This window comes from Nerophis lumbriciformis, linkage group LG01, assembly GCF_033978685.3.
Source record: "Nerophis lumbriciformis linkage group LG01, RoL_Nlum_v2.1, whole genome shotgun sequence".
Classification (NCBI taxonomy): domain Eukaryota; kingdom Metazoa; phylum Chordata; class Actinopteri; order Syngnathiformes; family Syngnathidae; genus Nerophis; species Nerophis lumbriciformis.
The window spans coordinates 46,393,079-46,407,500 of NC_084548.2; the positions used below are offsets into that span (position 1 = coordinate 46,393,079).

At 39.3% G+C, this 14,422-nt stretch overlaps 2 protein-coding genes across 3 annotated transcripts in view; both read left to right on the plus strand.

The window, feature by feature from the left end:
- Window positions 1–2,171, plus strand: part of LOC133622051 (segment polarity protein dishevelled homolog DVL-1-like) — an 87,651-nt gene extending 85,480 nt beyond the window's left edge. For both annotated transcript variants that reach the window (XM_061984594.1, XM_061984602.1), the window contains one exon: window positions 680–2,171. In XM_061984594.1, the coding sequence (XP_061840578.1) occupies window positions 680–1,161 (482 nt within the window). In that variant the 3' untranslated portion in view covers window positions 1,162–2,171. The remainder of the gene's footprint in view (window positions 1–679) is intronic.
- An 11,160-nt stretch (window positions 2,172–13,331) lies between these two features.
- The window catches only part of LOC133612281 (tumor necrosis factor receptor superfamily member 5-like), a 7,882-nt gene continuing 6,791 nt past the window's right edge, over window positions 13,332–14,422 (plus strand). Inside the window, exon 1 of the mRNA XM_061969542.1 lies at window positions 13,332–13,482. Within this exon, the coding sequence (XP_061825526.1) occupies window positions 13,332–13,482 (151 nt within the window). The remainder of the gene's footprint in view (window positions 13,483–14,422) is intronic.

A 14,422-nucleotide genomic window follows, 5' to 3' on the forward strand; every position in this document is an offset into this window, starting at 1 on the left:
GCTTGGAATGAACCGGGAGTCTGTGCGGACAATTTTGATCGCAGATATCAACCTCTATCCTTACAGGATACAGATTAAACAAAAGCTTACACCTGCCAACATGAGGAAACGAGTGATCATGTGCCAGTGGTTTTGCGATAAGATTGATGCTGCGCCAGACTTCCTTGACAATGTCTGGTTTTCGGATGAGGCACATTTTCTGCTGTCAGGTCATGTGAACTCTAAGAACAACATCTTCTGGGGTAGCACACCCCCTGAGTACTGTCTGCAAAGGCCATTACACTCTGTCAAGTGCACTGCATGGGTCGCCATCTCCAAACATGGCATCATTGGACCATTCTGGTTCGAGGACGACAACGAGCGGTTCGAAAATAGGCCTCAACTATAAATGTCTTTTGTTCAGTAGTCCATGGCATCTCGAAGTTTAAATTTTCTAAACTTTTAGAACATTAATTATTCTTGGTAAATCTGAAAAATAAAAAGAATTGAGTAATTATTTCAAAAGTTATTCAAGTTTAGGTGACGAACGCTTTTTTTGTGTCACCCTGGTATGTGGCGTCCTTTACCAAATATGTTTCCTTGTTGTGTGAAGGATGGTGTGTGTTGTTGCCAGCTGGTCTAAACCAATGCTTAGTAATGAGACATGTGCTGACACGGGACAAATGTGTCTTCCCAACAGGGAGCCGCAGCAGTGGATCCAACCCCAGTGCAAACAAAGGTAGGCGCTCATCCCCGCAGGAGAAGTCGCACAAGGCAACATGCGGGGAGTCCGAGCCAGGCGTCCGTGGAGGGAGGCGTGACGACCGGTGCGCCAGTCAAATGAGCCATCACAGTCGCGCCCGATCCAGTTTGAGTCACGGCCACTCGCACAAGAACCAGCACTCCTTCACCCACAGCCACGCCCCCTTGTCCCCGCAAGGACCAGGCTCCTGCGCCCACAGTGAGCAAAGCCACGCCTCCTCCTACGGCCCTCCGGGGTTGCCGCCGCCGTATTGTCTTGCCCGACTGGCCCCGAAGGCCTCGGTCAGCAGCAGCGGCACGCCACCAGGAGCTCCCCCGGGGAGGGAGTTAGCCGCCATTCCCCCTGAGCTCACGGGCAGCCGCCAGTCCTTCCAGCACGCCATGGGCAATCCCTGCGAGTTTTTTGTGGACATCATGTGACAGGACAGTGCCTTCTAAAACACTACAACTTCATTTGTTATTTAACAACTCCACTACTACTGCGTCGCAAAGGATTATGGGAAGGAAGAGCACAATCGTGTGGCTGGATGCATGTTCAGTGTACAGTTTAAGTGATTCCGGAAAGATCACTCCATCTTGGATGTGTGTTCCTCTGCAAGACCTGGGCCTGGATCTCAATCCCCAGACCGTCACCCTCATGTCGCACTTATTGTTTTTTTAGGTTTTCTATTTTTTGGGAGCTGATGGGGAAAAAACGACACGCCGTCCCCAACTTGTGACTGTAGCATAGCCACTGAGTTTTAGAAGCTGTCACCTGCCAACAAGCTACCTCCGACAGGCTAGCGATCGGCACGTATCTTCTTCTTCTTCCCAAGGGGGGTGGGGCGGCTTAACGCATGACTTTCTTGAAGAAAGTTTCACATTTTGTTCAAAGTGTTATACCTTTATTTGGGGCCGGAGGTTGCCTCCTGCCAAAAAAGAACCATTCGTACACTGGAAGATGTTTGTGTTATTTATGTGATTGCTTTGCATTGCTAGTGCCATATGTCGTCAATATGGCTGACTGACAATCAGACATCCGTCAATCAGTGGCCAGTTTTCACAGTTGTTGCTGTGCTCTGTCGAATGTATCGTCATCCCCGTCACGTTCACTGTTAACGTCTATAAATCTGATTGCAAACAGCGGACATCTCCTACAGAGGTTGTTTTAGTTGGTGTCCTCAATCAACAGGCAGTCCCTCCAGGAATTTGCGATGATTGTGCCAATTAATTTGGCATTTAGGCCATTTTTGCCAAGAGAATTCCCAATCACAACACAATTGTTGTCCTCCCCTTCCTCTTCCTGTCTCAGCACTCTGGGTATTATAGAAACATTAAGCACTGGCATCCTCACATCTTAGTTTACATGTATTTAAATATGTATTTAAACAGGGTAATATGACTAAGAACTAGAGATGTCCGATATCGGCCAATAAATGTAATATCGGAAATTATCGGTATCGTGTTTTTTTTTGTTTTTTTTTAAATAAATCAACATAAAAAACACAAGATACACTTACAATTAGCACACCAACCCAAAGAACCTTCCTCCCCCATTTACACTCATTCACACAAAAGGGTTGTTTCTTTCTGTTATTAATATTCTGGTTCCTACATTATATATCAATATATATCAATACAGTCTGCAAGGGATACAATCTGTAAGCACACATGATTGTGCGTGCTGCTGGTCCACTACTAACCTTTAACAGTTAATTTTACTCATTTTCATTAATTACTAGTTTCTATGTAACTGTTTTTATATTGTTTTACTTTCTTTTTTATTCAAGAAAATGTTTTTAATTTATTTTATTATTTATTTTAATTTTTAAAAAGGACCTTATCTTCACCATACCTGGTTGTCCAAATTAGGCATAATAATGTGTTAATTCCACGACTGTATATATCGGTGTCGGTTGATATCGGTATCGGTCGATATCTTTATCGGTAATTAAGGGTTTGGTCAATATCGGATATCGGCAAAAAGCCATTATTGGACATCCCTACTAATAACCAATTTAAATTTGCAATTCTGACCTAGCCCGGTTTACACTAAAGCCGGATAAGGTTATCCAGGGTAAATCACACCTAACCTTATCCGTGTCCACACACAACAATACCACCGTTTAAGACCCCCTCCCACCTTCGTGTGCCGGCGCAACGCGACCTAGTACGCATGCGCGAAAAAATACGCGCGTCATATAGTCACCTCTGACTTGGAAGTGTATTCTTTCTATCTGCGACGGTATAGAAAATGGCTGCTTTTGTTGTGAAGAATAATTATTTTTGTGGTCAGACGATGAGGTGGAGTTACTCTTAATAGTGACTCAAGACTATAAAACCTCCATGGCGGCGAGGAATGTTGATTGGGAGTCCTCGCCATCGAAATACGGGGACATTCTGTCGCGGTTTTTGGAGTGCTACCCACCAAAAGGAGGACATAACTAAAGGTATGTTTATGTGACAAGGTTATTCTGTCTTAATTTCACCACATTTCCTATGTGGGCGCTGTCTTTTCTGGCGTCACTTCCTCTCCGAACTCACTTTGTAAACGATCAATGAGTCCATACAAAGCTAAGTGCCGGAGATTCAAGAAATACACGGCTGACTTACCAGTGTAAAAAAATTGTCCGAAGAGGGGGACCTTAAACACTGGTTTAGTGTGGCTGAAACGGGGCTTAGGCTAAATAATTACTCGTTTAAGGGGTTAAACGACTTGGCCCCGTTTACACTAAGGTTATCAAGGGTAAATCACACCTAACCTTATCCGTGTCCACACACTACAATGCCACCGTTTAAGACCCCTGCCCCCCTCCGTCCGCCGGCCCAACGCGACCTAGTACGCATGCGTGGAAAATGCACACGTCATAGTCATCTCCAGTGTTGCTTTGTGTGCAAGTTCTTAAATGTAACTTATCTGAACAATATCCAGTGTTTTGGTATTTCAGTTAACTGGAATCCAGTGTGCTGCGGGGCCCTATTGTAGTGAATCACACCTGAGCCATCATAAATTAATCAAATATTTATTGGACACGAAAACAATGTGATAAAGAACATTTTACATCAATCAAACTAGGGATGTAGATATCTGGTCAGGACACTTCTCACTCGTTTGCCTTCACCTTCATTGTCCATTCCTTTTTGGTGACTTTATATACTCTGGACCTAGACGTTGAGTCTGCGACATACATGGTGGACAATAACTGACACAGTCTGCTTTGCCAGTCCAAATGCATTTTATGTTTTCCGTAGTTAGTCTTCCCTCGACGGCCAGGCACACGCTACCTTTGTTATCACATGCACGGGAGCTCACATTCTCGTTGACTCTCCTTTGACAAATGGACGAAGTTTTTCGCTAAGTAGAATCACAGCTGACCCGGCCGGACATTCCAAAGTTCTCTTGCCGTCTGAGAAGTGTTGTATCCCAAATAGCTGCAATCGCTTTCTCTTAAGCTATTCATGTGTGATTTCCACAAGCGATGAGGTGGAGAACATACATGGAGTACATGTAGAAGAAGGAGAAACACGGCATGTCTGAATGACTCGCCTCCATATTTCCAGTGGTTAGCTCCGGTTGTTATGAAACCGCTTAATTATGAAGCTGGCTGTGGCGTGTTATTTCTGACGTCACTTCCTGTGTGGGCGGGGTCTTTCTGGCGTCACTTACTCTCCGAACTCACTTTGTAAACGATCAATGAGTCCATACAAAGCTTAGTGCCGGAGATTCAAGAAATACACGGCGCACTTACCCGTGTAAGAATTTGTCCGAGGAGGGGCACCTTAAACGCTGGTTTAGTGTGGCTGAAACGGGACTTAGGCAAAATAATTATTCGTTTAACGGGTTGAACGACTTAGTGTAGACATGGCTAATCTCACCTCATCTCTCATTGACTGACACAAATTAGCGCTAGAAATTGCTCTCAGAAAGTTCACAAATGCTCCTAACATACAGGTGTGAATGTGTGGGTACATAAATTAATGTTTCGGATGGACAAATGCTTTTCAAGCAAAAAACATACACAGAGAATTTCTGCAACTTTTCTTGTCTTGTTGACAGTGATGTTTATTTCTGTAATCATAATAATGAATTATAACAGTACAGTAATTTGACAAAGAGCGGTGAGTTTGTGCTTTCACTGCCAAGTGTTTGTTTTCCAAATTTTGTTGAAATCCTGTGCTTTTTGAGGTTAAGGTTACAAGTAACAACATTCATAATAAATTCATTAAAATCACAAGTTAAATTATTTTTATTGTGAAAAAAATAAGCCTCAAACTTTTGAAAAAGATGCTGCCAATCACAGTTTAGGCCGTGTCAATCACACACAAAAGCCTGCAAAATCGTGGAGGGACTGATCAGGGCTGTGTGATATGAGCAGCTCTGTATTTATTTGATCTTCTCAACTTTGATGTTGCTTTCGCAAACAAAGTTGATATCTCTCGATTTTTTTGGATTAGCAAAAATGTAAATGTGGAAGAAAATAGTTTTAATGATGGGTATTTTTAGTCACCATTCATTCCCTTCACTGCTCATTAAGTGACTCAAAAGGTTTTGTAGTTTCGCTGTGGCAAATGTGGACAAACTGCGTGTCACACAGCCCTACTGAGTGACTGACCTTTGCCATGTGATGTTATCAAGAGGGTGCCGTCTGACGTACAGTACATGTCAGAAGTACTGTAGATATTAGCTCCTCGGTCACTCTGCAAGCTGACTTCAACCTGAAGGTTCCACCCTTGTACCAAATTGATGACAAAACAAGAGGCCAACAAGTTTAATGAGCACTTTGCAAGTTGTAGTCTGAAACACTGTTTGCAGTCATAACGTTCTCTTTAATTGTCTTTCTTTACAAAAGAAAAGTTGATTGTACATACAAATTTATTATAAATGATTAAAAATCTATATGTTGGAAGTTGTGGCTTTTTTTTTTTTTTAGTTGATTATCAAATAGCAGCATACATGATCATTCATATTCATAAAGTCTGGTCAAATGGCATTCAAATCAACATTGGAGAGAGATGCAATGTGAAAGGAAAAAAATGCTGACATTTGCCTGAGTGGCATTTGACAAGACTGTGTGGGAACTCTGAGCTCCGCTATTGCGTGTACTTTCCCAGTGGGCAGATTTTATCAACACGCTTACGTTTTTACAGTACGTGCATGTCTTTTCTCGGAGATAAAAAAAAACCAAAATGCTTGCATATGTTATACCCCTCACACACTTACTCACACAGGAAGGAAGTGAGGTCACAGCCCACTAGTGACATGCTCACCCAAGCTGAACAAGCGGCCCACGACAGAGTGTCTAATGTTGGTTTTCAAATATAATATCTTTATATATTTCATACTTAATATGATAAATTGTTATTCCTGAATGAAGTAAACTGCTTTGTTGTCCGTGCAATGTTCATGTCTGTGATTGGTTATCTAATGCTAACCACGCCCCTTTTACCTGACGTTCTCGTCCCTAGGCGAGAAAATGCTGATTTGGGACTAATCAGGTTGTTATTCAGCTTCTCCCACATCTTTCATGTTTGGCTGAATTAAGCCGGAACACAAAGTGATCCTGAATAACTTAAACTTGATTAGGATGAAGTTTGATCTCAAGTCAGAGTGAATGGTAAAGTGTTCCATTCTCTTCGTATTATTATATAATCATATGTATATCATGTTGATAATATATATACATTAGCTCTGTAAAACAACTTAAATAAAACAAAACATATTAATCACACTTTTAAATTTAAATTAATTGCAAATAAATTACCTGTTTACATTATTGGAATTAACCTAAAAAAAGAGCCCAATATCTTGATACAAATGTATTTTTATTGTCAGAATGTCATACATAAACATGGTTAAACGTTTTATTTGAATGCACGTCATTTATTTGCTCAAAACTTGGTTATAGTTTTCTCTAAAGTCCTGTCCGGGTGTATTGAGAAGTGAAATGTAGCAGTGAGCATTCCACTCCTCACTCATCTTTGCAATGGCGTATGCATTGACCTGATTACCCACACTGTTTTTCAAGCAACCATTCGCAGTTAATGTATATGTATATATATTTATACATATATATGTAAATATGTGTATGTATGTACAAACCCTGTTTCCATATTAGTTGGGAAATTGTGTTAGATGTAAATATAAATTGCCCTTATGTGGGCTTTGTACCGAGGATGTCGTTGTGGCTTGTGCAGCCCTTTGAGACACTTATGATTTAGGGCTATATAAATAAACATTGATTGATTGATTGATTGAAATATAAACAGAATACATTGATTTGCAAATAATTTTCAACCTATATTCAGTTGAATATGCTACAAATAATCATTAACTTTAGAATTTGATGCCAGCAACACGTGACAAAGAAGTTGGGAAAGGTGGCAATAAAGACTGATAAAGTTGAGGAATGCTCATCAAACACTTATTTGGAACATCCCACAGGTGAACAGGCAAATTGGGAACAGGTGGGTGCCATGATTGGGTATAAAAGAAGATTCCATGAAATGCTCAGTCATTCACAAACAAGGATGGGGCTAGGGTCACCACTTTGTCAACAAATGCGTGAGCAAATTGTTGAACAGTTTAAGAAAAACCTTTCTCAACCAGCTATTGCAAGGAATTTAGGGATTTCACCATCTACGGTCCGTAATATCATCAAAGTGTTCAGAGAATCTGGAGAAATCACTGCACGTAAGCAGCTAAACCCGTGACCTTTGATCCCTCAGGCTGTACTGCATCAACTAGCGACATGAGTGTGTAAAGGATATCACCACATGGGCTCAGGAACACTTCAGAAACCCACTGTCAGTAACTACAAATGGTCGCTACATCTGTAAGTGCAAGTTAAAACTCTCCTATGCAAGGCGAAAACCGTTTATCAACAACACCCAGAAACGCTGTTGGCTTCGCTGGGCCTGAGCTCATCTAAGATGGACTGATACAAAGTGGAAAAGTGTTCTGTGGTCTGACGAGTCCACATTTCAAATTGTTTTTGGAAACTGTGGACATCGTGTCCTCCGGACCAAAGAGGAAAAGAACCATCCGGATTGTTATAGGCGCAAAGTTGAAAAGCCAGCATCTGTGATGGTATGGGGGTGTATTAGTGCCCAAGACCATGAGTAACTTACACATCTGTGAAGGCGCCATTAATGCTGAAAGGTACATACAGGTTTTGGAGCAACATATGTTGCCATCCAAGCAACGTTGCCATGGACACCCCTGCTTATTTCAGCAAGACAATGCCAAGCCATGTGTTACATCAACTTGGCTTCATAGTAAAAGAGTGCGGGTACTAGACTGGCCTACCTGTAGTCCAGACCTGTCTCCCATTGAAAATGTGTGGAGCATTATGAAGCCTAAAATACCACAACGGAGACCCCCGGACTGTTGAACAACATAAGCTGTACATCAAGCAAGAATGGGAAATAATTCCACCTCAGAAGCTTAAAAAATGTGTCTCCTCAGTTCCCAAACGTTTACTAAGTGTTGTTAAAAGGAAAGGCCATGTAACACAGTGGTGAACATGCCCTTTCCCAACTACTTTGGCACGTGTTGCAGCCATGAAATTCTAAGTTAAGTAGTATTTGCAAAAAAAAAATAAAGTTTATGAGTTTAAACATCAATTATCTTGTCTTTGTAGTGCATTCAATTGAATGTGGGTTGAAAATGATTTGCAAATCATTGTATTCCGTTTATATTTACATCTAACACAACTTCCCAACTCATATGGAAACAGGGTTTGTATATATATATATATATATATATATATATATATATATATATATATATGTATATATGTATATATGTATATATATGTGTGTGTATGTATATATACACACACATATATATACCGTATACATTATATATATATATGTATGTATATGTGTATATATATATATATATATATATATATATATATATATATATATATATATATATATATACACACACACACATATATATAGGTGTGTGTGTGTATATATATATATATATATATATATATATGTATATACATATATATGTGTGTGTGTGTATGTATATATATATGTTTATATATAAAATGTATGTTATTTATATATATATATACATATATATATATATATATATATATATATATATGTAAGTTATAAATAGAAACAGCCCATTGGGAGTCAGCCAATGTCCTGAATGTCGTAAATACCATGACGTCACTGCTTTAACCAGCCAACTGACATCACATGGAGACATGGCATTATGTAATCAATTGTGTTTATAAAGCAGGAGTAATTGGGCAGGTTTACACAGGTTGAAAAGCCCTGTAGTATAATCTAAAGCTAAACAAAAGAGGGTTTTCCCATTGCGTTTTTTTCCTCATGCTTGAACACGTTTTGTGAAACTTGGCTCTCCTTAACAAAACTGCACACATGAGCCAATAGCACACAAACACTGGGGAAAAAACAACATTCACATTTATGTCAAGGGAGAAAGAAAAAAGTGTGTTGCAGAATTGCAACTAAAGTACAAAGTAGCGCTTTTGCTTCAGGTACAGTGCATCCGGAAATTATTCACAGCGCTTCACATTTTCCACATGTTGTTGTGTTACAGCCTTATTCCAAAATGGAATAGATCCATTTCTGTCCTCAAAATCTTTCTTAATGTTTATATTTTTAATCAAATGTATTAAATATAAAACAAAACTAAGAAATCCCATGTCCATAAGTATTCATAGTCTTTGGTCAATACTTTTTTTATGCACCTTTGGCAGCAATTACAGTCTCAAGTCTTTTTGAATATGATGCCACAAGCTTGGCACACCTATCTTAGAGCAGTTTCCCCCATTCCTCTTTGCAGCACCTCTCAAGCTTCATCAGATTGGATGGGCAGTGTTTGTTTTCATCCAGTATGTCTCTGTACATTGTTGCATTCATCTTAGTCTAGTCAGGGAGGTGACCAAGAACCCGATAGTCACTCTGTCAGAGTTACAGCATTCCTCTGTGGAGAGAGGAGAACCTTCCAGAAGGACAACCAACTCTGCAGCAATCCACCAATCAGGCCTGTATGGTAGAGTGGGCAGATGGAAGCCATTCCTTCATAAAAGTTTGACAAGATGCACCTGAAAGACTCTAAGACCATCCATCCATCCATCCATTTTCTACCGCTTGTCCCTTTTGGGGTCGCGGGGGGTGCTGGAGCCAATATCCGATGATAAACAAAATTCTCTTATGAGACAAAGTTTCTCCTCTTTGGTGTGAATGCCATGCGTCATGTTTGGAGGAAACCAGGCACCGCTCATCACCAGGCCAATACCATCCCTACAGTGAAGCATGGAGGTGGCAGCATCATGCTGTGGGGATGGTTTTCAGCGGCAGGAACTGGGAGACTAGTCAGGATAGAGGGAAAGATGAATACAACAATGTACAGAGACATCTTAGATGAAAACCAATGCTTCCCATCCAATCTGATGGAGCATGAGAGGTGCTGCAAAGAAGAATTGGTGAAACTGCCCAAAGATAGGTGTGCCAAACTTGTGGCATCATATATAAAGACTTGAGGCTGTAATTGCTGCCAAAGGTGCATCAACAAAGTGTTGAGCAGAGGCTGTGAATACTTTTATTTTTATTTTTTTTAAAGTTGCATTATGGGGTATTCTGTGTAGAATGTTGAAAACAAAAATGAATTAAGTTTATTTTGGAATAAGGCTGTAACATAACAAAATGGGGTGGAGGGATTGAAGCGCTGTGAATACTTTCTGGATGCACTGTATGTTTCCATGGTGTTGAAGGTATAGTAACAACAATTTCAAGTTTTGCTACTTTGGTTCAAGCATGTGTCTATAGCGTTCCAGCAATGGACAAAAACTGTAAACAGTTAAGACTGGGAAAATATTCATGAGTCAATGGGATTTATGTTCCAGTAACTGTAGTGATATGTCTGTGAGGAGAAACACCTTTTTTTCTACTGATGCTTCCAGTTGTGAAGGCCAAGATGTTATCAAGCATTTCATGTAAAGACCACACTGCCCAACATTTTTAGTTCTGTTTTATATATTTATATTTATAAATGACGCAAAGCGTTGGCAATGCAAACGTCTGAGTTGTACAGACATATTTGTCACTGCTATGATGGACACTATTATTTAAGGCTCCAATTACTTCACATCAAATATTCCACTTAAAAATATTTTTGGCAAAAATATTGCATATTTTGTTTTTGACCTAAAAAAAACAAACGCTTGGTTTTCTTTGAAAAAAGGACATACAACATTAAAAAAAACATAAACAAATGAATACAACCTTATATCAGTAGATACGGAGTTATGAAGTTTATCTGTAAATGTATGTGTTGAAAGGTTAAAAAAATATTAATTTATGACTTTTAATACTTTTTTGAGTGGGGCTCGGTGTGTGTGTGTCACATGTTAAATGTTTAAATATTAACTGTCAGTTTACTGTACTGTGCCAACTGTACTACTATATGAGTACGTCTTTTCTCTTGTTTCATTGAAAATAAAACAGCAAAGTCCATTTGGCTGTCATCTGTTTTAATTATGAGACACAATTGTGTCAAAGTCATGATTTTTTTTTTTTCATGCTTGAAATAAGAAATTATTACTTTAAAAAAGCAGTTTTATATTTGTGAGTGTTGATGAGACAGCTTTGCAACAGCTGATATTCTAGTTTCAAGCATGTTTTACTCAATATAGGTCATAAAATCTCAGCAACAAGCTGTAATATCTTACTGAGATCATTTAGGACCAAAACCCTTAAAACAAGTAAAACACTCTAACATAAAATCTGCTTAGTGAGAAGAATTGTCTTATCAGAGAGAAAATAAGCAAATATCACCTGTATTTGAGATTAGGGATGTCCAGATCCAGTTTAAAAAAAACTCCGGTCCGTGTTTTCCAACGCACCGATTTAAATAATACATTCCACTTTTCTGCTGCTCCGTAATTTCCGTTCCGCATTTTCCAGCACACCTTCAACACATCCACAGGTCTGTGAATTCTCACGCAGTAGCTTTTAGCTGCTGGCATTACACGACAGGCTCTTCTCACTCTTTCCTGTGTCTCCCTCTTACAGACAGCAAGTGCACCTTCTTACATACGTCACATACTGTCACGTCATACGTCACATATGTATACGTCCTCCCCGAGCAGAGAGGTAGCAGCATGGCTAACGTTAGCTGTGATGCTAGCGCAGCCATGCGAGCAACGCTCCCTTTAAGGTGCTCGCCTGTGCAATTGCGCACTGTTTAAGCGTCCTCTGCGCATAGCAAATCTATGCCACGCACAAAATCAAATAAAAAAATAAGCGCATAACAATTTTCGACACACGGACACGACAGAGAAAACAGTTTTCGTCATCATTGTTCAAATATTGTGACGTCTGTCGAGACGCTTATCTCCATTCGGTGCCACACGTCCACACCATCAAAATGCCGAGGCAAAAATTTCCACATAAACACCGTATGAAAAAATTTTTGATTTTTGTTGTTGTGATTTCCTTCTCTGCGTGGAAGTTTAAAAGTAGCATATATTAATGCAGTATGAAGAAGAATGTTTTAATGTAGACATGCAAGCCTTGAAAGAACATTTTGAAAATCAAGACTACATTTCCTGCAAATGGGTGCATTTCTACCCTATATTTTAACTTTAGATTTATTCTCATATCAAACTCTTTTGGCTGTCTTTTTGACACTTACATCCGGCGCCCCCCTCCACACCCTGGATTATAAATAATGTAAATAATTCAATGTGATTATCGTGTGTGATGACTGTATTATGATGATAGTATTTATCTGATAGTATATATCTGTATCATGAATCAATTTAAGTGGACCCGACTTAAACAAGTTGAAAAACTTATTCGGGTGTTACCATTTAGTGGTCAATTGTACGGAATATGTACTTCACTGTGCAACCTACTAATAAAAGTCTCAATCAATCAATCAAAACATATAGAATCATCATACTGCTGTGATTATATGCATCAAGTGTTCATTCAAGGCTAAGGCAAAATATCGAGATATATATTGTGTATCGCAATATGGCCTTAAAATATCGCAATATTAAAAAAAGGCCATATCGCCCAGCCCAGTTCAATGATGCCATTTCTGTTTGTCATGTATAATTTTGTCTATTTGGTGTTTATCCTTGAATAAACAGGTCAGTTTCTTGTTACCAACCATTGTGTATTATTCAAACTCCCCTAATTCAGCTGGCTAGTTGTTATCAAGAGTACTAAAACCCTTTTCAACATGATTCTGACAACTAAGTAGGCTAAATAACTTTAAACTTTAATACATGCTCGGATAGGCCAGTATCGGTCAGTATCGGTATCGGTCAGTATCGGTATCGGATCAGAAATGCAAAAACAATATCGGTATCGGATCGGAAGTGCAAAAACCTGGATCGGGACATCCCTATTTGAGATATTTAATCTTACTAAGATTTCAGTTTTTGCTGTGTGGTTTCATGTGTGTGACGGCATGCACTGAAATTCAGTGAAAAGAGAAGGGTTTTCTCTCATGTGACTGTAAGACCCGCCCCCGACGACACCAGGAGAGAAAATAAGAGCAGCCACAGACCACTGATGAGTGACTATTGAGTGCAGCGTGATCTCCAGAAGGTATGAAGTTGTTTCTGTGTACTCTCAGCCTGCGACTCCTCCTCCTTGCTGGCAGTCCTCTCTGCAGCCTGGCAGAGCAGGGCTGCAAGATTTGGAATCCGAGTAGGACAGTTCCCAAAACGAAAGAAGTTTGCTGTGAGGAATGTCACCCAGGTGAGTCTCAAGGCCGTCGCAACTTATTGGGAATAAAGTCAACTTCTGTCCGCTTTGGTGAAGGAAGCCAACATGTTATAATCTTTTTTCAACTTTTCTTTGTCTTTCTTAATCTCTGTGCTTCAACGTCCTTGGTGGAGGTTCATGCTTTTCGCTCAGCTTGTTCTTGTATGTGTATCTGTACAAAAAAGGATGACTAAATAGCATATGTTGAATGCATAACCAGTGTAGTTGAATGGGTTAATATCACCACTAAAGTTAAAGTACCACTGATAGTCTCACACACACACACACTAGGTGTGGTGAAATGACCCTCTGCATTTGACCCATCCCCTTGTTCCACCCCCTGGGAGGTGAGGGGAGCAGTGAGTAGCAGCGGTGGCTGCGCTCGGGAATCATTTTGAGAAACTATTTTTTTCTAAATTGTTTTTCAAACACTCTTTTTAATATGTTGTGTATATATATATAGATTGGAATACTATTCAACACAAGGTCATAATGAGCATAACTCTGTCACTTTATAAAACTAAACTGAGAACACCGTATATAAAAAATTTAAAAGCTAAAGTGGCAAGTATTTAGTGAGCACTTAAGAAAGTTTATATGTTAGCAAAAAATGAGGGGAAAAATACCTTTGTTTTTATTTGTTTGACTAATATTTGAACTGATCCAACATTAGCATGTAATACAATCTAAAATACATATATACATATATTAGTGCTGTAAAATTTTTTTTTTTCAATCAAACTAATCACACTTGTAATTTTTGATTAATCACAGTAAATTACATGCTTGCATAATTTAAATTAACTGTATTTAATTAACTGTATTTTGACACAAATGCAGTGTTGTTTTCAGAATATCTTACAGGAGCTTTTTGAGCATCTTTTCTTTAAAGTATATGGAAACGTTGTAATGTTTTATTTTAAGTACCACTGGG